Source organism: Mesocricetus auratus, unplaced genomic scaffold (assembly GCF_017639785.1).
Source record: "Mesocricetus auratus isolate SY011 unplaced genomic scaffold, BCM_Maur_2.0 Super-Scaffold_6723, whole genome shotgun sequence".
NCBI classification, from domain to species: domain Eukaryota; kingdom Metazoa; phylum Chordata; class Mammalia; order Rodentia; family Cricetidae; genus Mesocricetus; species Mesocricetus auratus.
The window spans coordinates 4,073,687-4,093,840 of record NW_024429183.1 but is presented as its reverse complement, the minus strand read 5'-3'; the positions used below and the strand labels follow the sequence as shown (position 1 = coordinate 4,093,840).

Sequence of the window (20,154 nt, the reverse complement as noted above, 5' to 3'; positions counted from 1 at the left end):
TGCCTGCACACTCAAGACAATCTACAGATGAACAAAAACCACTGTGGCCACTGGCAGAGGGAGCTGGGGCCTGCAGTGGGTAGCATCACTAACTGGCAGCATGGGCTCTCAGGTCTCCCCACACTTCCTCTCAAGAGGTGAAGCCCAAGCTTTATTGTCTCAGGAAGCTGGACAGGTGATCCTGAGTCACTAATAGCAGACAAAAGGATTCAGCAAGAATCAGGGATAAATCTCACACACGTATGCCCGTGTGTGCTCAAGTACACTCACAGGCATATGTCACACATGCACAAGTGAAATGCACCTACAGATCTGCACCTTCATACAGGCACACATCACACACACACACACACACACACACACACACACACACACACAGACCCAGCACAGACATAAGTCACACAGGCATACATTACACACACAAGCACCTGCACACAGGCATATGTCACACGCACACGTGTACCCACATACAGGCATATGTCACATATGCATATGTGTACTGTACATAGACATATACACACACACACACACACAAGCACCTGCACACAGGCATACATGTGTACCCACACTCAGGCATATGTCATACATGCATATGTGTACCTGCCCAAAGGTATATGTCACACACACACACACACACACACACACACACACACACGCATACACTCCTGCACAAGGACATACATTACACACACATGCACCTGCACATAGGCATACATCACATCTGCACATATGCATGTCCATACAGGTAGACATCACACATGCACATGTGCACACAGGTATATGTCACACAACATGTGCACCTACACACATGTGAGCCTGTACCTGTACAAACCACACAGCATCTTCCCAACAGCTCCCGTGCTCACTCATTTCATGCCAGCATCTGGCTACAGCTGACTCTTCTGTGAGGTGAGCTTCTGTGAGGTGAGCTTCTGAGGACATTTTCTTAACCAGTGGTTAATGGACACAAGCAGGCTCTTGACTCTACCTCTGAGCTACAACCTCAGCCGTATGGCTTTTTAAAAATGGTCACCATGCCACTGAAAAATGCTAGGATTAAAGGCCTGTGCCACCACACCTATCCCTAAAACTCCAGTATTAAAACATGAGGAAGATGCCTGAATTCACACAGAAAGTCAATTGATTAGAAAGTAGTTTAAGGGGCTGGAGAGATGGCTCAGTGGTTCAGAGCACTGACTGTTCTTTCAGAGGACCTGAGTTCAATTACCAGCACACACATAGCAGCTCACAACCATCTGTCACCATAGCCCCATGAGATCCAATGCTCCATTCTGGTGTGCAGACATATACACAGACAAAAGACCCAGTTCCATATAATAAAGAAGTAAAAAATTTAAAGTAAGTATCTTAAGTAGAGGAGAGACATACCTAGGCCATTTAACACAAGGGGTGTCTGAAGTAGAGCAAAGTCATGCCATTTAACACAAGGGGTGTCTATCAGGCCGAGGAGAAGACTCAGTGGGTAGAGTGGAGCTGAGAAAGCCTGATAGCCGGGTTCAACCCCTGGAACTCACCTAAAGACCCTGCTACAGGAGTGCACATATGTAACCCGACGACCCTGCAGCAGGGCGTCAGCAGGGGCAGGACAATCTCCCAGGGTCCCAGCTAGCCTGCAGTGTGCAGAAAGGCAACAGAAACAAGAGACCCTTGACAACAGGTGGGAAGGAGAACTGACTCCTCAAATTGCCCTTTGACCTCCGTACGCACATAACTTCATTAAAACACATTTTTAAAAAATTTTAAAGGCAGTAGAACTTTAGGGATGAGATATATTTTTTAAAAATACTTTGGGCCAAAGATGTATAAATAGAAACCACGGGAACAGCAGAAGTGACCTTTTCTATCCCCTGAGTGGAGGGTGTGCAGTTTGCTTAAGAGAAAATGCTGACAAATGTGATATAACATCTAAGATTTATATGCAGAAAAAACGCCACGGATAGGGGCTGGAGAGGTGGCTCAGAGGTTAAGAGCACTGACTGCTCTTCCAGAGGTCCTGAGTTCAGTTCCCAGCAACCACATGGTGGCTCACAACCATCTACAATTCAACCTGGTGCCCTCTGTATATGTAATAAATAAAATAAATCTTTAAAAAAAACGCCATGGATAAAGCCGAATAAACTATGAAGAATCTTAACCACTCCAAATAAGTATAGTTTTTGCTTTGTTTGACAAAATCTTTTTTTTAATTTTTGAAATTTTTATTTTTATTTTATGCATATGTTGGCTTGCCTGAGTGTGTGTGTGTGTGTGTGTGTGTGTGTGTGTGTGTGTGTGTGTGTGTGTGTGTGTGTGTATGCCTGCTGCCTGTGGAGGTCAGAAGAGGGCACTGGATCCCCTGGAATTGGAGGTAACAGTTAGTTATGAGTTGCTAGATGGGTTCTGGGAATTGAACCCCAGTCCCCTGGAAGAACAGCCAGTGCTCTCTCTGGCCCTCAGAAAAGAAAATGCTCTTATAAATCAAGGTGGAGAAAGACACCCTAGAGAAAGCCAGAGGGCACTGTGTGGCCACAGCAACCCCTTCTAAACAAAGGCATGTAACTGAGGTAGCGGCCTACAGCTCTGAGGTTTAGTCCATTGTCACATGGTGGGGAACATGGCAGCTGGGGGTGTGGCAGTGAGCAGGCAGCCTTGGTGCTGGAGAATTCTACATCTTGACCAAAAGGCAACAAGAAGCAAACTTTCTTACTGCCATGGCCTGAGCATATATGAGACCTCAAAGTGTGTCACCAAGAGGGTGACACATTTATTCCAACAAGGCAACACCTACTCCAACAAGGCCACGCCTCTGAAGGCCACACCCTTTGGGGGCCATTTTCTTTCAAACCATCGCAGACACTGAAGAATGTCACCACTGACACTCCTTGGTGAGGAGGCACTCTGTCATATCTCAGCCAGGTATGGTGGGGTACAACTGTGGTCACAGCATTCGAGAGGCAGAAGTAGGGGGATCATGACTCCAAGGCTAGCCTAAGTGACATAGGAGACCCTGCCCCCAAAAGCCAAGGGCTGGGGACACATCATACCGTGAGCACTTGCCTAGCATGCACCAAGTTCTGGGTGGCCTCTCACAGCATTACCAAAAAGAATTGGGGGGGCATGTTTTAAACCAACTAGTCACTCAGTTCATCCTAGAGACACAATGCCAACCAGACACATGATGGTCACTATGGCAACAATTAGCCTCCAGTAAGATGCTGGCCTGCCAAACAGGATGGAGCATCTGCTCAGCTGACAGAAACAGTGGAAAAGGAGATGGGGAACCCTAAGTGACTCCCACTGAAAAACATACCGTGTCCAAACACAGCTGTGCCCCAGTGTGCAGAGGGTGGCCTCCAGAGGAGCCCAAGGGAGGAGGGGGCATGCCTTCCCAGAGCTGTCCTCTCCCATCTCCATCCTTCCAGCACCTCGCTCAAACATTCATTCTAACAGCAGCCATGTTTGCAGCATGGGCTGTGTTTCTTACCTCCTCCTCCTGCCCTTCCAGGCCCCATGTGTAAGGAGGTCTCTGGTGCTCACAGCTGAATTCTTGTTCCAGTTTCACAAAAGACCACACTCCTCATTTGGAAGAGATGAGGAGTTCCTTGGGGTCTGGTTGACACCCCACACACATTTATGCCCTGAGAGACCCGTTACAGGTGCATGCTGAGAAGCAGAGCCTGTCACCCCCACTCCAAAAGGGACACCAGAGCCTCCCATCTTGAAGGTGCTGCTCTGAGAAGCAGGATCCCATCCGTGGCTTGAGCTCAAGTCAACCCAGAGGTCAGAAAGCATGGGGGCTGTGTTGTCATGACCTCCCAATGGGTCACACCAAGTCATAGGCACCACAGCCCTGCTACCAACGAGAGACATGACTACGTTTTTATTAAAAACACTCCATAGCACTGTGACATTACAATGGGGTTGTCTGAAGATTCCAGTATTTTCTCTCTATCCTACATACCAATGACAACCAGCTTCTTACCAAGAAAACCAAATGGCCCATCTCTTGTCTACACCACACACCTACCCTTCCATGCATAGAATCAGCACTTCGGTTTGGAAGGTACATGCCTTAGACCTGCTGTTGTGCTCGAGAGTTACATGGAGTATTCCAGGAGCTTCCTGGGTAGAAAACACAGAACTGGAAAAATGCACATATCCGGCTTTACCATGGCTTTTAATGGAGGCAAACTGTACAATCAAAGGTAGAACCTTTATCAGATCAGATCAGATCAGATAAAGGTTGCAGTTTACAGCAAAAGGCAATGAGACGAGGTAGGAGCCTCAGAGAGGGGCCCATGGCTCCTCTGAGTGGGTGACAATAACTCAGTGTGATGGGCAGCCTGTCAATCTGAGTACTTTTCAGTCTTCTGGGACAACTGGGGTCTGCCTAAAGTACATCTGCACTGTCCCATCACTCATCATCTTTCTGAGATGCCCTGTGACCTCAGAGAAGGTAGCTGGAGGCTGCCACGCCCAGTCAACACTGGACATCACCCACCACTGACTCCAGGGATGGGTCTCATGCATCCATTGAAGAGACTTCAACTCTCTCCAAACGCCCCCATATTTGAGTTAGCAGCACTGTAATGGCTTGGTCTCTGGGCAGATAGGTCAAGTTTTCCCATTTGCCCATCAGACTCATTTAAAGTGTTGGAAAAGCTATATGGGAACCCCCAACACAAACCTGTTCAGAGAAATCCTTCCCTCAGAAACATTACCTTCAGATCTTTAGCTACAAACCCAGAAATTCCATGCTGGGGGTGGGGGTATTCTTCCAAAGTAACAAGATGCTCATCTGAGCACCTCCGTCTTTCCACTCACAATGGGCCATCAGGGCACTCACAGGGATCCAGAGCAAAGGCCACACACAGCCTCCTCCTGAGGCAAGAATACATGCCCCCAACAATCACCAGTTCCAGCAAGTTTCAAGCCTCTTTGTCTTTGGATTCCACTGACATAAAATGAACAAAGTATAAGGCCAAAGTTCTAACCTATGCTCAAGGATCCAGGGAGGCAACCCCCATCAATTATGGCTTCAGAGGGGTTTCTCTTGGCATGGCTGTGTTCTGATTAAGTACATCCATGATGGCCTGGAGGTGGCCATGTGGCTGTGTATTAAAGCTAATCCAGAGTCATGGCAGAGGGTCTGAGGGGCTCTGCCTACCCAGCAGTGAGGAATCTGGACACTGTGCATCCCTGGGGGGAGTCCAGCCCTTGCTCCAGGAAGTGCATGGTTCAGGAGCCTCAGTCATCATCATCAGGGACTTCCCGAAGTCCCTCACTGTGACGAGCCTGTCCACTGATCTCCAACAGGGATTGGGCTGTGGGATTCGAGTCAAGGATGCTCTTCTTGTTCTTCGCCTTGAGAAGAAGGGGAGTGAGTGTATTCAGGACTACACAGGGAGTTAACAGCTCCCACCAACCTGGGCCACACAGTGACTTCCTCCCAGCGGTCAGCTTTATCAGACTGGAGCCACAAAGAGGCCAAGTGGCATTGGTACCCAAAAGCCTCCCTGGCTGGGATAAAATCGCTAGGGTAATGCAGAAACCAAGTGTTCTTGCAGACAGGTAGGGAAGGCAAAGGGCCATCTAGCTGGGCCAGGTGCACCTCTTAGGTGGGTCCCCACTTCCCAGGCAAACACACACTCTGTTTTGCTACATGGACCCTGGCATGGTCCAAAGCTGGTAAAGATAAACCTCCCCAGATGAAGAAGCAGGCAAAGTAACAAGAAAAAGCAGAAAGGTCATGGCTCTTCGTGAGGTCACTGACATGCAGAACTCACCGAATATGTCTCTAAGAGATCGCCGAGCCCCCACACCTCCATCTTATCAAACTGGAAGTCCTCCTGGGCGGACAGTTGTGGGCTGTTGTAGGTGGTGCATGTGGGCTTGGCTTTGCTGTGTCCTTTCCCAAAGTCGGCAGCCACCCAAAGCCCAAAATAATGGTGCTGCCCGCCCATGCCCTGTGGAGCAAGTGGAGACAGATGAGTGTCAGCAGCCATGCTTGATCAATCACACCAGAGAACCAGGAGGGTCTTGAGTTCTTGACCAGCCTGAGACACGGGAGAAGTAGGGATGTGGTGGTGTTTTCTTGGGCTGTGATTATAATCACATTCCAAGTTACTAAATGGTCATGGACACCAGCAGATCACAATCCACACAGAGGGGACAGCAGACTAGGAAATCTGCAGACTCCTTGGGTGTCCCAAGCAGTTACTCAGGGGTGAGGTGAGCAAGGGAACCCTGGAAACCCATCTGTGTCCTGTCCCCACCACTCTCCTTCAAGAAAGGTGGCAGGCTAGGAGCGGCAGCTCAAATTCTTTCTTCCCACTGCCTGGCTCAAGCCAGCTGTTACCCTGCCCCCTGACAGCTTTGTCCTGATGTCACCTCTGTCGTGGGCCTGGAGCACATGATATGACCTGCTTCCATCTTGGATGTGTAGGGATCTGAACTATGTCAAGAAACAGTTTTTGGTCCCTAGGTTCCTGTGAATGTTGGGACTGCTCCTGGGGCTGACAGCCAGACTCATTCTGAGAGGGGTCCAGTGCCTAAACTCTGGTGTCCTAGAAGCTGGGCGCATGTCCCTCCCACAGCCTGGAAGGGAGCCTCTGACCCTCTCTAGCTAGCCGAAGAGACCATTTCCTTGGCTCTCAGCTCAGCGAGCACAGAGCTGAGCCTCCCCAGAAGACTCATCAAGAAACAGACAAGAGGAAAAGGCCAGCAGGTTGGGTGGCTCTCACCCATGCCAAGCATCCTTGTGGGCATCCACCCTACTATACCATCATGCATCCAGCTGCCATTTCTGGCCTGGCCTCCAGCTTCCTCTTTTCCTCTTCTCTCTTCTCCTTCCCTCCTCTCCCTTTTCTTTCCTGTGGCTATCAACGTTCAAGAACATGTCCACCACAAGCATAGCCTATTTTCTGTCTCATAAGTTACCAAAGACCAAACTCACTGCCGAGAGCCCTGGACTCAGGGATTGCCCACCTCCACCAAACTCAGCACGCAGCCCTGGTGTGCAGGCGCAGCATACATGGCAATGCCTTGTACTGGGTCTGCTACCAACTCCCTCTCGGGACACAGGTCAATCATTTGGGGTCCATGAAAAGGGCCAGGTTATTTGCACACAAACCAGGGGAAAGTCCAGCAAAGGCACAGCTATCACTAAGGAAGATGGGCCCTGGCATGGGCTCTCAGTCTATACCACTGAAGGGACAGACACCGAAAGCACTCCCACCTGGCTGGCGGGACGCCCCTTCCCACCTGCTTACCAGTCCATTGGGCATGGTCTGCTGTCCTTGATTCAAGTACATGAAGTGGTCATTGTAACCCGTGTGCATGTACATGGCCATGCTGGGTATGATGGAGAACAGGAAACATTTGTTGTCCCCTGGAAGTGACAGAGAGGCGAAGAAATAGTCACTGCTTCTGAACCAGACACAAAGAATACAAACACCAATGGGCTACATCTCGGAAGGCAGCAACCAAGACCTTATGCACCTTCAGGAGAGGTGTGGAGGGGAGTCTTGGTGATCAGAGGGCAGGTCCCAGACACCACACAAGACAAGCTGCATGGATGTCTAGGAGTCTGGATAGGGAAGCTGAGGGCTCAAGGATCTGAGACCTGCAGCCCTGTCTGAGGTCAGCACAAAGGCTCTGGAGGAAATCGCGTTCATCTGTGATCTCACTCAACCCTAGAGTTGACTTGCAGGGACACAGTGAGGTGGTGGAGTGCAGCCCGCCGTAGAGTCTCCAGTGGGGTGCAGTGCTGCCTCTGCCTAGGACAACAAGGCAACCAGCACAGGTTGCATATCCTGAGGCTGCTGTTTCTAGACAGACCCACCTGCCAGCCTCGCAACACTTGGAAACTTGGACTTGGGGACCGTTCCCACCATTCCCTGAACAGGTTAAAGGTCTCAAACACCCCAAACGTAGCAGTAAATCAAACCCTATGCATACCTGATCTAGGGAACCAAGGGAACACATGTGTGTGTAAGCACGTATGAGACAACCCTCAACCAACAGCTCTTTTCCCTGCCAGGCCTGTGGTTGCCAGCCTGACCGGAAGAAGTCCAGGGATGGCAGTCACACCTGCCCATGGCCCCCTGGCCTCCAGAGCAGCATCTGTCGGATGAAGACAAGGAAGGCCAAAGACACGCTGTGCCATAGGGCACCACGATGGCACCCTGGTGAAAGCTGGTCATCTGTGGGCACAGGAGGCAGTCTGCCACCTATGGAGGAGCCTGGGGGCAGCCAGAAAGGACAGCTCCTGTGAGGGTAGTGAGGGACGGTTACAACTGACTCAGTCACACATGGCGCTTCTACAGCTAACAAAGCCACAAAAACAGAAAAGCAGGGGGGCAGTGCAGAGCAAGCGTCCCCATGAGGAACAGCTCTCATCCCCTCTTGGGCCTCCATCAGTGACAACTTTGTTGTCACCTGGAAGCAGAGTTGACCCCTGCCAGGGTCAAAGAAGGGGTCTGTGATGCCGGAGAGGAGCATAATACCAACACTGCAGCTTCAGTCAAGAAACCATTGGAGGTCAGGAGCCATGTACGTGTGTTTGAGTGTGTGTGTGTACGTGTGTTTGTGTTTGTGTGTGTGCATGTGTGTGTGCATGCGTGTGAGCGTGTGCATGCGTGTGTGTGTGTGTGTGTGTGTGTGTGTGTGTGTGTGTGTGTGTGTGTGTGTAGATCTATATGAAAGCCAGGGCTTGTGCCTAGGTAGTGGCCACCTGGCCAGCCCTTCCCAAGCTTCTTCAAGCACTCAAGAGTTAGGGTCTCTGCTAAGGTTTGAGTGTGAGAAGTCTCCCACAGGCTCACTTGTCTGAACACTTGGTGCCAGGCTAGTAGAGCTGTTTGGGGAGGTTATGGAACCTTACGCAGAGGAGGAGGAAGAGGGTTGCTGGGGAGACAGTTCTTAGCGGTTATAGCCCAGTGCCTTCTGCTCAGCCCCTCACAGCATGTTTTTAAAAATCTGTGTATGTGTGCTTTACTACATGTATGTATGTATGTACCTAGTGCCTCCAGAGGCCAGAAGAGGGCATCAGATCCCCTGGAACTGGAGCTAAGTTGTAAGCCTTCATGTAGGTGCTGGGAATCAAACCACAGCGCCTCTGCAAGAGCAGCCAGTGCTCTAACTCTGAGCCATCTCTCCAACCTCTCACTACAGTGTTTCTTAACCCATCAGGATGTAGGCAAGCAGCAGCCACCCACTCCTACCACCCCGCCTTGCCCACGATGAACTGCACCCCACAAACCGTGAGCCATGACGCAGCCTCCCTTCCTCTGGCTGTTCTTTTGTCAAGTAGCCAGTCACAGCAACAAACATAAGTATCCCAGTTTCGTGTCTGTTGCTGTGATAAGACCCAGACAACAAGCAACATAGGGAAAGGGGGCTACTGGGCTCATAATTCCAGGTTATGGTTCATCATTTTGGGAAGTCAGTCAAGAACTCAGACTGCTAGACACACCACAACCACAGTCACAGCAGAGGAAAAACGCTGCACCTGCAATGCCCACTTGCTCTCAGATGGCTACTCCCGCATAGTTTAGGCTCACCCCACAAAATGGCACTACCATCAATGGGCAGGGTCTTCCCACATCAACTAACAACCTGCTCTGGATAATACCTAAACCTCTTCCCAGGAGATGCTACACTGTGCCAGGCTGACAGTTAACCCCAACTAGCACCGCACCTACTATGGTCTTAAGGTCGTACCTTGAAACTGAGGCTTGACCTCCCAAGAACAGGAGGCAAAGCCACCAAAGACATAGCCGTCGCTGTCCTCGAGGACCAGCAGGCAGGGCCCCTGGTGTGTGATGTGACTGCACAGCTGGGAAAAGCTCTGTCCGTGGAGTTGTGTGGAGAAGAGCAGGCGCCAGCAGTGCCGCTGCTCTACGGCCAGGTGGGAGTTGAGGTAGATGACAGAGAGCACATCCAGAATGCTCTCAAACTGCTGCCCTGGGTCCGTGTGGCACTCAGGGATCAGCGTCGAAAGGTCAAGGCATGAGTTCAGGAGGTGAAGGCCCCGATGGATGACCACACTCAGAAATATGCCCACGTGAGGGACATGGAACACCCAGTCCTCAATCACGGTTTGGTCGCAGATCTGGTCCAGGCACCGAGGCCCCAGAAACTTGTGGCCATCTAAGGAAAGGGAATCGGCGTTAGTGAGCACACCGTGTCACCTGACAGCAACCATCCAAGCCTGCGATAACCAATCTAAGAGCCACAAGTCACACGAGGCTGTGGAACTGGGGAGGTGGCTCATCTGAGCTGAGGCATGTCCTAAGTCTAATGAGCACTTGCAATTTCAAACAGCCAGTATGAAAATACACTGTAAAATACAACAATATCTACATTATATAGGTTAGAAGCATATTTTGGATATATTAGCAAAACTCACATCTTTGTTTATTTCTATAATTTTGTTCTATTTTTATTTTTGGTTTTCAAGACAGAGTTTCTCTGTGTAACAGCTCTTGCTGTCCTGGATCTTGCTTTGTAGACCAGGCTGGCCTCAAACTCACAGAGATCCACCTGCCTCTGCCTCCAGAGTGCTGCAACTAAAGGCGTGCGCCACCACACCCTGTGATAAAGGTGGATTCCAACACGCATGTCTGGTGGCTCTCAAGTGCCTGTAACTCCAGTTCCAGAAGATCCGATGCCCTCTTTCTGGCCTCTGTAGACACCCACATGCATGTGTACATACTAGACATATAACAAAACTAAATAGATGGTAAACTGACAATACACTGCCCATGGCAACCTCAGGGTGCAGCGAAAGGACCATTTGGAGGGCAATTTCACAGCTACAAACACCTAAACTGAAGAAGGGAGACCACAAATTAGCCACTTAAACCTTAAGAAACAAGGGGCCTGAGGAGATAGCTTGGTTGGTAGAGAACCTGCCAAGCAAACCTGAAGACCTGAGTTCAGACCCCCAGCTGTGTCTAACCTCAGTATTGGGGAATGGAGACAGACACCGGTGGCTCCCTGGGAATTCTGGGCCAGCCGGCCTAACCAATTGGTGGGCCCCAAGGTTCCCTGAGAGGCCCTGTCTCGGTAATAAGATGGAGAGAGTTCGAAGATGCCTGACATGAACTTGTATACACTGTAAACACTGCAGCTCAGATGGAAAAAGATCCTGGCGGTCGGGAGCCAAGGAATACCACAAAGTCACTGTAAGCACAGCAGCTTACAGCCCTGCTCCAGGTAAAGGTTTCCCCAATGTAGTGACTCTTCTCCAGCAGGGGGGAGCATTGCCCCCACTCAACCCCACACACCCTCCCCCCCAAAAAATTGTTACAGTTTTACTCTGCTCTGCTCCAGCTCCTGTGAAAATTGTTATTTTCTGCTCTGCTCCACTCCAAGGAAAAGATGGTCTCACCCAAACCTCATTCAAGGATCCAGGAGGGTGGCTGCTCTGTCAGGATGGAAAAAGGCAGCTCCCAACTCAACAAGTACAGGGTTTATACAGGGTCTCTTAGGGGCAGAGTTTTTCCGGGTGAAGATTTTCAGGGTAGAAATTAACCAGATTTCAATCGCTGAGTTTGGACTATCTCAGAGATTGGCTGGATTTCCTTCTCAGAGACTGGCTGGCTTTACTACTCAGGCATTGGTTGGTTTTTGTGCTGAGTTCATCAGGAGCAGAGTGTGTTTCTTTGGCTCTGGTTTCAGGCCAGGGTGTGTCTTTTGCTGGCTGTTTTACCCTAAACACACCACAGAGAGAGAAAATAAGGAGACACAAGCAAATTTAATTCAAATAATAAACAGTAAAATGGACTGGGAAGACAGGAGAGAAGAATCACCCAGACGTTTAAAAAAAAAGATTTTCTTTTTAACTAACAAAAGAGCTGAAGAGATGGCTGTCACAGAGAACCTGGGTTTGGTTCCCAGCACCACATCAAGAGGCCCACAACCACCTGCAACTCCAGTTCCCTCCAATCTGATGCCCTCTTCTGGCCTCCACAGGCAGGGATTCTCTGTGTAGCCCTAGCTGCCCTGTGACTCGCTCTGTAGACCAGGCTGGCCTCAAACTCACAGAGATCCACCTGGCTCTGTTGCCCCAGTGCTGGGATTAAAAGCATGCGCCACCACCACCCAGGCTAAAAATAAATCTTTCTTTAAATTCAACAAAAATATTGAGACCCTTTCTACTGCACTGACCAAGAGAAAGATTCCAGACACTGAAACCAGAGGAGGAAGTGTGATGTCGTCACAATGGCTTCCTCACAAGGACATCCCACAGAGCAGTCATGGAGCAAGGGAGACAGGCACACACCACAGCAGAGCTCCCCCGGGAGACTACAGTCCCAGGAACTGTGGCGCCCCACCATGCCAAGGTTGGAATTGCAGAGGATGGCCCCACACTTGCCTTGAAACTTCATCTCTGAGAGCAGCTGGGCAGTCATCACCTGCACACTGGTGGGGGACACAGTGGAGTTCCTCCGGGTCCAGCCTCGAAGCTCATGCCGGTGGGTCAGCACATGTACCAGAGAGGTGACCAGTTCCTCTGTGAACTGGGAGACACTTCACTGTTAAAGACAAACCTCTCCGACCCACTCCCAGCATCTACCGCAGTGGACCTCAGCAGGGGCATCGCCCACCTTGTGTAGCTATCCAGGTATTATTTTTCTTTTCTTAGCATCTTATGTAGTCCATATTGGCCCCAAAACTGCTATGTAGCTGAAGATGACCTTGAACTCCTGATCCTCCTGCCTCTGCCTGCTGGGATTACAGATGTAGGCCACTATACCTGTTATATGAACTACTGAGGATGGAGCCATGGGTTTTGTGGATGTTATGTGAAAATTCTACCAAATGATAACACATTCCTAGCCCTCTTCCTCTTTGTGTGAAATCCCGACACGGGGTCTTACCAAGGTGCGTAGGCTGACTTTTGACCCTTTTCAGTAGCTGGGATGTCAGGCCTGTGCCCCCAGGCATGGCTTTTCCTTCTTCTTTTTTTAGATTTTATTTATGTATTTTATGTCTGAGTGCTCTGTCTGCATGTATGGTTGTGAGCCACTGTGTGGTTTCCAGGAATTGAAGCCAGTGCACTTAACCACTGAGCCATCTCTCCAGACCCCGGCTTTTGATCTTCTAATAACACTCTTAGTTCACCTAAAAGTTTGCCAGAACTAGTTCAGGAGTTCTAAATCAACCAAATTGTTGTGTGGGCTCAGCTCCCTGAGACTGGCCAGCATCATGATGTCATCATTACCTAAGCCGGCCGTCCCAAGTCCCCTACCAGGTCACTGAGTGTTTACCTCCTGGACTTCTCTGGCCTTCACAGGACCCTCTGCAGCCAAGATCATTTTCATAACCATACGGCCCTTCTCCTCGAAGCTCCCCTTTAACAGGTGGGACAGGAACACTGTGAACTGCTCCCGGGAAACATTCCTGCAGCCCTCATGTGCCTTGTGGGTCGGCTTGACCCTCCACATGCCGTTATATAGTCTGGTGACCATCACTGCAGGAAGAGCCTCCTTGACATGGCTCTGTTGGGGACAAACAGAAGAGACCTTAGGCAGGGTCCACCGGAAATCAAGCTGAGGACAAGACCAACCACTGCTCCACAGACACCGCCTGCAGATACATAACCTTCCTATGTCCCCACAGCACCATCCCACCAACCGGGGGTCCCCAACCAGGGGTCCCAGAGTGAACTGGCTCAGGCTGGGGTGGAGTTCAGTGGCAGAGCTCACTGCCGTATGGAAGGCCCAGGGCTTGATCTCTAGTAGTGGGAGGGGGAGAAAAGCCAGGCAGTGGTGGAGCATACACCACATGAGGGGCTCCCAGAGCATCTGGAGCAGCTGGCTAGCTGACCACAGCAGTGGGTCCACAAAGCCCCTTCTGCAGGCTTTAGATTAATGGTTCTCAACCTTCCTGATGACAACCCTTTAATACAGTTCCTCAGGCTGTGATGACCCCCAACCGTTAAATTACTTTCATTGCTACTTCATGACTGTAATTTTGCTACTGTTATGAATCATAATGTAAATATTTGTGTTTTCCGATGGTCTTAGATGACCCCTGTGAAAGGGTTGTTCAAAGCCCCCAAGGTGGTCGTGACCTATAGGTCACTGCTGTAGAAGACAAAGCTTTAGAATGGCTTTGTAGGCTACCCCATCCCCAATCTCTGGGAGTAAGCTGATGTTTACTATGTCCAAGTCCTGAGGAGCGTGGCAGTCACCCTGAAGACATGGCCAGTTCTCACTTCTTAAACTGAGACTGGTGTTGAGTGAGGAGTGCCACGACTCCCCTCATGTCAAGGCCACATTCTAGAGGCAACTGAAGCTGAGGCATCAAGCATGGCTCTAGACCACCCCAGGAGGCGGCTGTCCCTCCTGTCTGATGTCACTACAAATATCCTGAACCCTGACCAGTCACAGTGCCTTCCAAGTTCCCTCTCTCCTTCCTTCCATCTTTCCCTCTGACCCTTCCTCCTGTTTTTCTGAGCCAAGGCCTCACCATGCAGGCTCCTGAGTGTGTGGACCACAGACATGCACAGCCATGTCTGACACCAGCCCCTGCTTTACTACATACGAGACACTGTATTTTTACACCAGCACTTAGAGGACTGAGGGGGAGAGGTCCACTGTCAGTTCAGGGCCAGCCTGGGCTATCCAGTGAATTCCAGGCTAGACCAGCTTTGGCTATGCACCAAGACTCTGTCTCAAAAAACAGAGTGGGGGCGTAGTTCATCCATGGCCCGTGGCTGCTCTCCACCCTACAAGGACAGAGCAGTATAGCTGTGACATAGTCATGGAGCCCACGATGCCAAAAACAGGGCCATTCGCCAAAACCCAGCTTTTCAGTGCATAGCACAGCTGCAGACCCCTGGGTCCCCACCACATGGTCCCTCTTGCCTTCAGTGCCTCCAGAGAGAATGTCCCCGTTGCTGAGCCACCTTTATTAGATGACAGGACATCAAACAGCCTGTCCACCTCGGCCTGCTCCTCGGGCAGGAACTTCGAGCACATTTTCTGGCCCGACAGGCTCTTGGCATTCCCCATCTTGCCTGGTCTCTGGAGCGCTCTGCAGACCAGGAAGAGAGAAAAGTTACAGCGTGAGACTCATCAAGATATTGAAAACCCATGGTAGCAAATGACACAAAATGCAGCTAAAATACTTTTGATGGAAATCCTGATTTGATGGGGCAGAAATTAACAGCTGACATGTGTGAAGTACCACGGCCCCATCCTGATCCCTCGAGTGAACTGAAGCAACCTCATTCCTTCATTTAAAACCACACTCCTTGGTATAGTGGCCTAGCCCATAATCCTGACAGTCAGGAAACCGAATCAGGGGTAGTGGTGGCCTTGAGCTTGAGGTCAGAATGGGCTACGTAGTAATGCTTTAGCACTTACCAATACCTCCCTCCTTTTCACGGCTCAATAACATGCCATGGTGTGGACACCACGTTTTGTTCACCAACACTGACTGCAGGCATCTGGGCTGCTTCCACTGTAGGGCTATCACAGATAGCACGGCTGCAACCCCATGTGCTCGAGTCCCTCTCTTCGGGTCGCTCTACTCCACCACAGGCTTCAAGCCTCAGACGCGGGGCAGTGGAACTCTTGCTGCACCGTGCCCTCCCATTATACTCCCACCAGCTCAAGCTCGTCCCTCCTCCACAGCCCTGCCAACCCTTGGGCTTTGCTGTTTTTTTTGGGGGGGGGAGGTAGGGCCCTGCTCTTGACAGGCTTCCATGCTATCAAGTTTCCCCAAAGACACGTCCCTCCAGAGGGCTCATCGGGGCACTACTCACAAAGGCAGACTGGAAAGGGGGCTCACCCAGCCCCCACCCCCCTACACACTTTAAAGAGACTCAGAGGCAAGTCCAGGCTACATTCCACGGCCAGGAGCACAAGGCTGGCCTCACCTCCAAACCAGACAGCAGCATAGCTGAACCCCATCCCTCCAGGGACACAGCCTATGCTGTCACACGGAACAGACCCCCGGGGACTGCAACCCTAAGCAGCAGCTCAGCCATCTGGGACTCAGTCAGGTTATCAGTCACCCCAGCTGAATTTTAAACAGCAACAAAACAGCGATTGACTTCCAGCAAGGAGAGAAAGGGTGGTCTCCAGACGCAGTGTTGGGGAAGATACCGAGTCCTGTGCTCAGGAGGGGACAGTGAAGAACAGGGTGCTTCCAAACAGCTAGAAGTGTGGATTTCAAATGCCCTGGGTGACAGCTGTCAGTCACCCAGGCTTGGAAGTGCAGAGAAGGAGACATTGCTTCTACAGTTCACTGAAGCCATCCGACCATCAGGAACCAAGTGGGAGCCACTGTCAAGTGTCCTAAGGTGGGGTTGGGATGATGACACTGGAAAATGCTAACACGGCTCCAGGCCTGGGGTCAGAACAGTAGACCAGGGTGTATGGAGGGCTCAGAATGGGATCAAGCTGTCTTGAGTGGTACGGGGAGGACTCCAAGGGAAGGGACAGTTCAGTAGCTTCCTTTCCACCTGAGAAGCAAGAGGGTACAGAGGGCTAGAACAGAATTAGGAAGGAGGAATGGTTGGTGGTCAAGGCTCAGGCCTTCAGATGCTCATCCCCCTCCTAGAAAACCCGAAGGAAGCCTGGCCTGCTAGTGACACCTGAAACCTAGGCACCTGGGGGACTGTAATAGGGTCGTGAGTTCAAGGCCAGCCTGGGATACATAAGGCCCTGTCTCCTTCAATCGATCAACCTAGAATCAAGTGGGCATCAGAAGTCTGAGGGCTGTGCCTCGTGTAAGTGGCAGACCTCAAGAAGCCTACTGAGAGAATGGTTTGCAGACAGTAGCCTCCTGTCAGGCATGGAGGCTCAAGGCCGGCTGGTAGCTGCTCCTACCCCAGCAAGCTCCTGAGGCATCGTGGGTGTCCTCCTCAGAGTGGCTTCCTTCTGACCTCCAGCTCTCATATCTAACAATTCAGCATTCATGAAGCCCCTCCCACTTACGCTGCGTGGCCTCTGTGCCCTCCTGCCCTCCTGACCACGAGCTCCGCGGCACTGAGTCCGCTGACTCCAGTGAGGTGCCACCAAATGCCACAAGCTGATGCCACCACTCTGCTCAGAGGTCACTTCCTCCGAAGACCTCCCTGGTAGTCCCCACCCAGGGGCAAGCCCTGTCCTTTCCTCGTCCTGCTCTGTGCCCCACAGGGACCCTGACCCCCACCCCACAGCCTTTCCCCGAGCCACGTCTGACTCCTGGCTCCAATGTGAAGGCTGCAAAAGGGAACTCTGACTCATGACCACTATCCAGTGCCTCAGCCTGAGGTGACAAAGACACACGTGCTGATGGCTGAGTCTGTTCCCTTGCAGTCTCTCAGGACGTGGTTTGCTCTGTCATAGCTAATCTTGGCTGTGATCAAGGTGAATTTGGAATCACCTTGGAGACAGCTCTGGGTGAGTCTGCGAAGGGTCTCTGTGATTAGGTTGGCTGACACGGGAAGACCCACCCTAGCTGTGGGCAGTACCAAGCCGAGGGCTGGGGGCCTGGGCTGAACAAAAGGGAGAAAGCAGCTGGGCACCCGTGTTCCTCTCTCTCAGCTTCCTGACTGTGGACGCCGTGTGACCAGCTGCCATGGGCTCCTGCCTCTGTGGTTTCCCCACTGTGATGAACTGTATCCCCTCAAATAAATCTTCCTTCTCTTAAATCGCTTTGTCAGGTGTCAGGTCACAGTGACAGGAAAGGTAGTGGCACCCTCTCCCTCCACTCTGTGGGTTTCCCAGTGCCGACTCTCCACCAAACCCCAAGAAGCAGCCCCCAAGGGTTCAAGCCCACCGTGACCTGTAGGAGTCCCATGGTCAGCGTCACTTGCTCCAGCACGCAAGGCCTGCCTGCCCCTGCTCAGTGATATCACCTACATAGCTATAGCCTGCCAACAGGGAGCCACAGTGCGGACCCACCTTACTGAGAAATCAATTGCTAAGCACCCAACCTTGAACAGAAAACAAGCCAGGGGCAGCAGGAGACAGGGCCAAATGCCAGGACAGAGTCAGACACCGCTGTCTGCGGGGCCAGCCTACAGGGGAAGTGCAGGTCTGAAGCCCACAGCTCAGGGAAGACACCTCAGCCACTACAGCTGAAAGGCAGCCCGTCTCCTTCCACAGCTGCAGCAAGGATGGCTCTCGCGCCGCCCCCCCGCTGTCCCTGCACGCTACAAGCTCTGTAATGTGGCCATAAATCTGTCAGATTCCAGGAGGAAGGTCCTTTATATGTCCAAATAGCAATCCGAGGCAGACTCTGTCTAGTCCAGGGTCTCCATGGGGACACCTCAGTACATGGGACAGCCTTCCCCCTGCCAACTTATCACCCTTCCTAGGTGAAGACACCTCCGTTACTGGACGGTCACTTGTAGCAGTGTGTGTCAGCCTTACAAACCAGAAGGGACATTCGATGAGGATCAGAGCCATTGTCTTTATCAGAAATGGCGGTAGGGGAGGATGCTGCTCGAATCCACTGGGCAGAGGCCAGGGACACTGCCTCTGGGTACTTTACAGGGCCCAGAACCTCACCCACCACAAAGCTTCCAGCCATGGCTTGAGAACACCGGGCAGGGATCAAACAGGAGGGGCCCCTTGATGGTCACCCATAGTCACAGCCCTGGCCATTCTCCACACAGGGCCAGAGCTCTGCATTCACAACCTGAGCAGAGGTGGCCCCACCTTGTTCCATAACCATACCTGGGTACAATCAAGGAGCAAGCCTTTGCCTCGAGGTACCTTAAGTCTCCTAAACCTACCCGTGCACTTCTTTGAACAACCCAGTCTCAGCAACAGCCCATCCGCAATACGCCACCGCCCTTGTTAGCCAATCAGGTCCTTTCTCCTCCCCCAGCCAGGAGATCCATTCCCAGAGGAGCCCAGCCTCTCCTCCATTGTGAAATCCCATCACCAAGCCTTTACTCCACCGCACTGAGGAGTGTGCCCTACCATGCTTTAGTAAATTCGGGTGAATTATTTAACATTAGGGCTTCAGATTGAACGAAGCCATCCAAGGGTACCTGGTCCTGCTTCCTAGAGGACAAAAACACGCAGGTGGGCCCACAATAATGAAAAGGGGCTCCTTGAGCTTGTCCTAAAGCACGGGGTAGCTTCTCTGCAGCCCCAGGTTCCTGGTGGCGAGCCGGGGTGCGCCTCGGGGCTCTTCCATAAGGCCTCCAAGGGATCATGACCCCCTCTCTGTCCAGTTCCTGGGGTCAATGTCCACCACCACATCTGAGCAGCCCCATCATATTTGAATCCTTGAGCCCAATGGCGCCTGTACGACTAGCCGCTCTCCTTCCAGCCCAGCGGGGCCCCCTCAGGGTGCAGGCCAGGGAGGTCCCTCGCCTCTCCCTAATGGGGTTTTGAGCTCGGCTCTGAAGGAACTCCGCTGGATTTGTCTTGGAAAATAAAGCCGGCCCACAGACTCCTGAGCACGCCCACCTTCGCCCTTCCCAGGCTCTTTCTGCTTCTGACAGTAGCCTTGACCGAGGGAAAGCTCCTTGGGGACTTACTCAGGCCACCCCGCAGGCCTTCCTTCCTTGAGCTGTCCCTAGCCTCCCTCAGTGTGCCCAACCTCCGGCTCACCGGCCTTGGCTCACAGGGACCGAGCTCCTTCCGGTGCGTTCAAGGGGCCAAGGTTGCCCGGGTCGCCCAGCCCATTCCCTAGCAACAGCGCTGACGGACGGTCCTGAGCACCAATTGGGGAAGGGCAAATCAAAGGCGGAGCCCAATAAAGAGCTCAACCAATGGGGTTGTAGTTTACCGGGAGTGGGCGGAGCCTGGGAGCGGTGAATTTGAGTCTCCCCGGAGGAGCACCTGCGTATGGATACTTTGAAGGCGGTGGTTGAGGCTTGAGGAGGTGCTGGAAAGCTGCCGAGGGGCTGGGAAGAGAGCATGGGGTCTGAGAGCAGGGGGCTGAGAGAACGGGGCCTGGGAGAAGGGGGATCCAGCAGGGGAGCCGGGAGCACAGTAGAGGAGCTGGAACAGAATAGAGATGCTGGGAGCTGGGAACCGGGGGCCTGAGCTGGGCTAGCCCCCAAGGACTACAGTAGAAAAGCTAACCTCCTTACCTCCTGCAGTCCATCCCACCGGCCAGCGTAGCACTTGTCACACAGAAATAGATGCCAACCGGTCTTGTCCCCGGAAGGGTGGGATAGCTTCCTGCAAG

The 20,154-nt window shown here is 51.9% G+C and overlaps 1 protein-coding gene across 5 annotated transcripts; it reads right to left on the bottom strand.

The window, feature by feature from the left end:
* Nucleotides 1–4,158: 4,158 nt before the first annotated feature.
* Meak7 (MTOR associated protein, eak-7 homolog) lies at nt 4,159–19,650 on the bottom strand. Of its 5 annotated transcripts, none has more exons than XM_013115715.3 (8): nt 19,572–19,650; nt 14,877–15,045; nt 13,275–13,505; nt 12,380–12,524; nt 9,721–10,149; nt 7,272–7,390; nt 5,787–5,966; nt 4,159–5,364 (listed from the first exon to the last, which is right to left on the bottom strand). In XM_013115715.3, the coding sequence occupies exons 2-8, from the start codon at nt 15,021–15,023 to the stop codon at nt 5,248–5,250; spliced, it is 1,368 nt and encodes a 455-aa protein (XP_012971169.1). In that variant the 5' UTR covers nt 15,024–15,045; nt 19,572–19,650; the 3' UTR covers nt 4,159–5,247. The 5 variants fall into 5 exon arrangements, with proteins under 5 accessions (XP_012971169.1, XP_005073147.1, XP_012971170.1 ...); XM_005073090.4 differs by having other exon boundaries at nt 19,499–19,624; XM_013115716.3 differs by having other exon boundaries at nt 19,428–19,612.
* Between the last annotated feature and the right edge of the window lie 504 nt (nt 19,651–20,154).

Coding starts and splice junctions, on each gene's coding strand:
- Meak7 (XM_013115715.3), bottom strand. CDS start 15,023: ATGGGGAATGCCAAGAGCCTGTCGGGCCAGAAAATGTGCTCGAAGTTC. Junction 13,506..14,876: donor TCTCTCTGGAGGCACTGAAG/GCAAGAGGGACC, acceptor TGTCCCCAACAG/AGCCATGTCAAGGAGGCTCT. Junction 10,150..12,379: donor CTCAGAGATGAAGTTTCAAG/GCAAGTGTGGGG, acceptor CCCTTTCCTTAG/ATGGCCACAAGTTTCTGGGG.